The sequence below is a fragment of the Neocloeon triangulifer genome, unplaced genomic scaffold (genome assembly GCF_031216515.1).
Source record: "Neocloeon triangulifer isolate White Clay Creek 2 clone unplaced genomic scaffold, ASM3121651v1 ptg000008l, whole genome shotgun sequence".
NCBI classification, from domain to species: domain Eukaryota; kingdom Metazoa; phylum Arthropoda; class Insecta; order Ephemeroptera; family Baetidae; genus Neocloeon; species Neocloeon triangulifer.
In genome coordinates this window covers 2838236-2845296 of record NW_026775550.1, presented here as the reverse complement: position 1 = coordinate 2845296, position 7061 = coordinate 2838236, and the positions used below count along the sequence as shown (strand labels likewise).

The 7061-nt window shown below is 38.2% G+C and overlaps 1 protein-coding gene across 1 annotated transcript; it reads left to right on the top strand.

Annotated features, from left to right (window-relative positions):
• The first annotated feature begins 4775 nt into the window (after positions 1–4775).
• LOC132194639 (uncharacterized) lies at positions 4776–6888 on the top strand. Its single transcript, XM_059616053.1, has 4 exons — positions 4776–4963; positions 5073–5230; positions 5285–5829; positions 5899–6888. Exons 1-4 carry the CDS (start codon positions 4947–4949, stop codon positions 6796–6798), a joined length of 1620 nt encoding a protein of 539 aa, XP_059472036.1. The 5' UTR covers positions 4776–4946; the 3' UTR covers positions 6799–6888.
• Positions 6889–7061: the final 173 nt, after the last annotated feature.

Genomic DNA, 7061 nt, shown 5'->3' with positions numbered 1-7061 from the left:
TCTGATAGTCGCTCCATAATAATTATTCATATTTTGTGTAATAAATTCAATGGAAGGATGATTATTTCGGCAGATATGATACATCAATAAACACAATTTGCAATTTGCAACTGAATTTTGTTGCCTCCCAACTAATAGAGGAAAATGAATAAATTTAAGTTTTTTTCTATACACAAACAAACATTTCAAGTACTTCATTTCACTTAAAAAACTCTCTGAAGCTGCAGTTTATAACATTATAAGACTTCTCAGAAATGGATTTGGTCATATAAAGCGTAAGTCGCAGAAAATTCAATTTTTAATTTTTGCTACGCCTTGTTTGCAGAACATAATGTAACAAAACTTCAAGTTATTCCTGCCACTTAAAAAAACCCTTGGAAGCTGTAGTTTACATGTAATTACAGGACTTCTCAGGAAAGGATTTGATCAATGCGTGATCGAGTTGCAAAAAAATTCACTTTTTAATTTTCGATGAATTGCTTGATTGCGGAAAGTGGCAAAATTTCAAGTTTTCAACACAAACTCATTATTTAATAAATGTCACTAGAATATTGTTAAAGAACATCATAGTAGGGAATCGGTATAGAGTGGCTGAAAGAGAGTACGACTCGATATTGTCTCTCTTGAAAATCCGCTTGGTATTTACAGTGCTAATTGCGACTGTTTTTCACCAAAACAGTTTACAATCTGTGATTTTTACGTTCGGTGCGATAAAATGAGGCGTACGGTGGCGTCGTTCGAAAATACAAGAGAGCTGCTCAGAAGAGGATTGCGCCAAAAAGGGAACAAGAAAAATAGAGGAAAATTTTTATAAATGAGCACCGAGCCTGCCGCTGAGCGCATCCAGACCGGCGCAAAACGAGGCAGACCATCTAAGGTGCACATTTTAGAAAATGCGGTAGAGGAGCTGAAGGAAACCAACGAGATGAATAAAGCTGTGCACACTAAACTTTATTCGACCTTCCAAACTTTGACCAAAGATTACATAGTGAAAATGGAAATGCAAATGTTGTCAAATGAATCTCGCATGCGAGACGCGAAAGAGAAACTGTCTGGCGTAAAAAATATAAACACCACCATCGGCTCCTGCACAGTCGACGATTGCACACACCATGAGCACCACCGCTGGCGCTTCTGCCCAAGCAGGCGTCAACTTTGGCGCCGGTCGCGTTTCTCAACATAATTATGGACGCAGCGCTGACCCGGGTCCGTCAAATAAATAAATAAATAACCTCCACCGCTAACAACATGGTTATAATGGCAGAATTCACTGGAATTGCCGCCGATAAACTGGCGATGCTTCCACAGAACGCGGACAAAAGAACAATGATGTCCACGTTTAATCAGGCAAGAGCAAAAACTTGTTGATATTACCAAATTTCTTGTTTATGGTAAAATTTAATATATATTTCTTTATTTGTGTGTTAGTAAAGAAAATATTTATTTTCAGTAATACCATATTAATTTTTAAATAATATCAATTTCTGTATTAATGAATTTGGCAAATTTGTTCTTCATTTTGCTCTAAATTCTAAATTTTCAATGTTACCAAATGGGAAACAATGATCAATTACAATATAAAAATAAATAAATTATCATTATTATAACAATGGAAAACCTTAATACCAAAGAATAGAAATAAATTGAACAAGGTATGACAGTTGGGATTTGTAATTTTGAGTAAAATTATTACTGTTTGCGATTATTTAGGAGGAATGCCTGACTTTTTTAATGACCGGCGCCAAAGTTGACGGCCGCTTGGGCAGAAGCGCCAGCGGTGGTGCTCACCGTATGTGCAATCGTCGACTGTGCAGGAGCCGATGGTGGTGTTTATATTTTTTACGCCAGACAGTTTCTCTTTCGCGTCTCGCATGCGAGATTCAATTGACAACTCAGCATTTTCAGTTTAACTACTCTTTTGGTCAAAGGTTGGAAGGTCGAATAAAGTTTAGTGTGGACCGCTTTATTCATCTCGTTGGTTTCCTTCAGATCCTGTACTGCATTTTCCAGTAAATGAACCTTAGAAGGTTGGCCTCGTTTTGCGCCGGTCTGGATGCGCTCTGCGGCAGACTCGGTGCTCATTTTAATAATGTTCCGATATTTTTCTTGTTCTCTTTTTGGCGCTTTTCTCTTTTACCTAAGCAGCACTCTTGTAATTTCAAACGCCACCACCCAGAGAATGCTTCAGAATCAGAAGAATTCGAGTCGTTGATTTTGACGAGGGCCTTCTTGGCTTCGACGTCGTCTTCGTCAGCCGGATGGTAGCTTTGGTTGGCACAACTCTTTGATTTAGAAGGTGATCCCTCGAGAAGTTCTTCTCGTGTACCACTGCAGCGCGTCTCGCATTCTACAAATAGATTGTGAAATTAAATTGTGCACAGTATAAAATTAATTTAATATCCTTTTTTTTTGCTTATGGCACCCGTGAGCTTATTACATTACGCTATTGGGTCGGTCTCTTGCCGTTTTTACAATAAAAACCATTCATTAATTGAATGAAAAAATATATTGATCTTTATCAAATCCCTTATTCAAAAATGTAGAAAATTGTTATAAAAAAAAAAATAATAATTTCAGCAAAAGGTTAATTTTTTTAAACTTTTCGAGTCTTTTTTTTAAAAGTCTAAAAGAAATTAAAATAACTCACTTTAATTATTGTTGTTGTCATCGTTGTCGTCAGCAGTTTTCGGCAGAGAGTGAAGCGTCTCCACAAAGATGCGTTGCAGATGTGGCTGGCAGACTAGCAAGAAGACAATTCGGATCCGCGCACAATTAAAAAAAAAAACACGCATAAATGTCATAAGATGATATATAAATGCAAATAGAGGGGCAAAGGGTTGGATCATTGGATAGCATACTTTGTAAGCCACTAGCTGTGGTGGAGGCGGAGGGGGAGAAGGAAGGCGATGACGATGAGGCGATGCGGCGTTGACACTTTTTCTCATTATTCAAACTTGCCAATTCATTGACGGATAAGAACTTTTATTATTTAATATTAACTATTTAATGACAGAATATTTAAAAATGTATGCACCACCTAATTGGTTAATTCAACGTTAAGAATTACCTCAAATACCTGCAAATAATAATAAAATAATTCATTTAAATAAGATTCAGTTACTGAAAAAATTATTTCTTTGTGAAAAGGTGTTCAACTGTTCAGCCTTCTTAACGATGAAACTCTTTTTTTTCATGACATTTATTAAAATCTCATATATATTCAAAAGAATAATAGGCGGTCAATAGCTCGAGATAAAAGTTGCAACATTTTTTTTTATCGACGGATGCAGCAGCGAGTGCACTGCGCACTTGCGCTATTTATCTTGCATTACACTGTCTCACACTCGCTTGCGGCTCGCAAAAAAACAACAGTGAGTTGATTTATCTCCGGAAACACTCTTTCAATCGCTCAAGCTCTCACGCGAAATTGATCTGGGAGGACGTCTTGTCAAGTTATAAAATGCTCCGCGAGGAGAGTCATTGACCGCTGGCCAAAAACTGATCTCTTTTGGTCAATAAATATAGTTTAATTATTTTTTAGCAAGCACAAAATACCTCCCCCTCCCCGCGGAGCAGACGTGCACAATAATTCGGTGCTCGGCAGATGCGTGCAAAAAAAAAAAAAAAAATTAAATGATATTTTCACGTCTGGCTTTTTTTATTTGTCTGATTTATCGGCAGCCGAGTACATACATAGACAGAAAGAGAGAGTAAATCCTTGCTGGGGGTGAAGCGCAGGAAAGACGAGTGCGAATTTTAATGGACACTAATTAAATCGAATTTCGGTTGAAATAAATATATATTTTATTACATATTTATTTTGTTTTCTTTGACTTTATATTTTAAATGAATTTAAATGTGTTATTTAATTTATTTTTTTATTTTTGTTGAAATAAAATCTGGCTTCCTCAGTGAAGATGAGCAACTTTATTGTTTCTGCAAATGGTACCGAAAATCCCTGCTCTACTAGTTTCGGTTGCGGGTTGCAACCCTAATTAATGAGCTGTTTAAATTAAATAAGTCGACATTTAACCAATTTTCATTACATTTTGATAAATTAACGTGCAAATTATATATTCAAAAAATTTTATTTGAGTAAATTACAATATTTTTCTCCTTAATTTTAAAATATAGAATATTTGGTTGAATTGAATTTTAAAGAATTTTAAAGAAGAAGAAGCAAATCAACAAAACTGACAAAATTGTGAAATGTGTGTGAAAAATTTCGTACCTCTTTTCTCGTCGGAAGACAAAACAAAACTGATTTGGAAATTTAAAAGTGGAATAGTTTGCTTTATTACTCAGGGGAAGGAGGGTGAAATTTCTACCTGCCGTGCATGTTTTATTTTCGCGTTGGTGGCGGCGGCGACGGCGTTTTCATTGATGGTGCATTATTGGTTTTATTGCACCCGGCGTGCGCGTCGTTCGCACTCGTCACGGCTGATTTCGTCATTATAATGTGTAAGTTTCTTCACATTAAATTTTTTGTTATTATATATCTGTAATTTCAGTCATTTACATTATTTTTTTTCTTGTTTTATTTTAGAAGAATTAATTGACACTTTCCAGGTAGAGATATTTATTTTAATAATTCAGGTCAAAACTTGTGAAATAAATAAAATAGATTATTAACTTTCAAGATTTTAAGGAAATGAGAAAAGAAAAAGAACAATACACATAATTCTCACAGCGCATATAGGGGCAATAAGTCGAAGCAATTGAGGGGAAGAGGGGAAGAGTCGCAAATTTGAAGGGAGAGGGAAGCTCAGCGCCGCTTGGTGCCGCTGCTGACAATTAAACGTAAACAAACGAAAACAAAGGCGTGCAAGTACATAAAAGTAAGCAGAAAAGCATCCGCGGATACCTCATTGTTGCGTTTTCTTCTCGCATTCTTGAATTTGAAATCGCCAAAATTCTTTGCAAATCCGTTGCGGCTCCAATTCGCAATGGAGGATCCAACTAGGTGAGCTTCAAATTTCAAATTTTCTGTGGTTTATTCTCGCCATGCATGAATTTGCGCCTTGAGAAGATCAGTTTTATTTTTTTAATTAATTTTATCCACTATTTTGCAGCGATTTGGTCACGTTTGCGACGCTTCGCGATGCATTGGCCATTGCCAAAGCGAAGAGGTCGAGAATTCAAAACTTTTTGCCTCTGAGGGAATTGGCCATGCGGAAAATCGTCAGCTACGACGTCCGCATCGAATCGTCACCTCTGATGCTGCACTTGCGTAAGTGCTTTTCAGTTGTTTTTCTTGCAATTCTAGCTTAAATTTTGTCTTCAGCTTCATGTTTGAAGTTGGAAATCTTGGATCGCATGCATGCCAAGGGTGTTGAAATGGAGAAGAAGCTCACCATGCCTGCAGTCAAAGACTTGATTTTTGGAATGCTTTACAGCCTGTTGGACGCTTCGACAAAGAAGTTCGACTTTGTTGTCTTTTCCACCCACCACAAGTCGGACAAGCAGCGTGATCTGGACATGTGGAAGCTGCTCGTCAGGAAGTGTCCGAACTTGGAGCAAATTTCCGACTCCCGAAAGCATGCTGAACCAGGTTCATGGCAGCCTGACGGAGTGGAGAAAGGAGTGGGCAAATTCAAGCTTCAAGATGTCAAGTACTTCCTGCTCCAGTTGCCCAATCTCCAGCACATGATCCTTGAGCAGTACGGGTGTGATGAAGAAGACATGGCATGGGTCGCTCAGCACTTCCCGAATTTGATCACCCTTGGAGTGTCCCTGAGCATCGTCTCTCCCTTCTTGTTTGACAACTTATTTCATCTGCAGAGATTGGAAGTACTGAAAATTCACTTTGGTTATAGGAATTTGAGTGAGGTTAGTTTATATTTTTATAATCTTTGGCACGCTTGCTATTTATTTAAATTTATTTTTTCTTTTAATAAGGAGGACCAAACAATGCAAGAGCTCTACTGGAGAAATTTTGGACTGGAGTATGTCAAGAGGTTCCCTCGACTGCGTATCTACAATTTTCATCCTGATTACTTTGTTTACGCCCAAAGTGGTGATGCGCTCTTTACCGAAGATCCAGGACAGCCCCATCCACTCGAGCGCATAACTACTAACCATTTTTTCGACTTCCGTCACACACCTAACTTGACAAATGTCAAGTTTACTGATGGAATAATTGGAAACCCAGCCTTCTGTGTCTTCTTGACCAACCTGAGAGTTTTGGATGTGAGTGATGACAGGGGAAATCTCATTTACCACATTTTGACTCTCTGTGGCAAGCAGTTGGAGGAGCTTGAACTGAACATTTGTGAAGGGGAAGACACGATGGACGTGTGTGACATTTTCCTGCTCTGCCCACGCCTGCACAAGCTGGGTTACTATTTGCATGATCCCTTCCATGAGTCAAAGCCATTCAACGACCAACTGGACGCCAGTCACTTCCGAAGCCTGAAGGAGTTCTCCTTGAACTGGAGGCTCAGCTACACCTACGCCTCTCGATTGATGGCCCTCGTCCTGACAGCTCCACTTCTTGAGCGTTTCACAATGAAGGAAAGTTTCACCATGACCCCTGAGGTTTGCACTCGATTGCACCGACCTTTGATCGAGGGGAAGATTCTGCAGAAACTCAGGGAGTTCCAGTTTGGCTCCCACCTTGAGCATCCTGCCGATTTGCTCCAATTTCTCCTGCTGCTGCCAGTCCACGCTCCCCGACTTCAAAGGATGGAGTATTTTGGTGCTCATCCTTCCTTCTTGCAAATGATACGGAAATCGCCAATGGAAGCACTCAATGCTGTTGAAAACTTTGTGTACACTATAGCCAGGAGCTGGTGTTAATTGATTTTGGAGATGACAGCGACCTTGGCTAATCATCTAAATTAGTTATGATTTAATTTGAAAATAAAATTTTTTTCTTTATCCTGTTAATCTTTAGCATTTATTTATCTTTACTATGCAACTTACTAATTTCTCATCTTATTGAGATCACAATAATTTAATTTTAATTGCTAATTATTATCCATTGTAATTCTCGTATGGAACACAATTAGATTTAATGTAAATGAGAAGCAATGCAATTTTTAAAAGTATGCAAATTTTGA

Excerpts from the sequence above, each read along its gene's own strand:
- LOC132194639 (XM_059616053.1), top strand. Across the intron at positions 5,231-5,284 it reads ACCTCTGATGCTGCACTTGC|CTTCATGTTTGAAGTTGGAA; the intron begins GTAAGTGCTTTT and ends TTTTGTCTTCAG. Across the intron at positions 5,830-5,898 it reads GTTATAGGAATTTGAGTGAG|GAGGACCAAACAATGCAAGA; the intron begins GTTAGTTTATAT and ends TCTTTTAATAAG.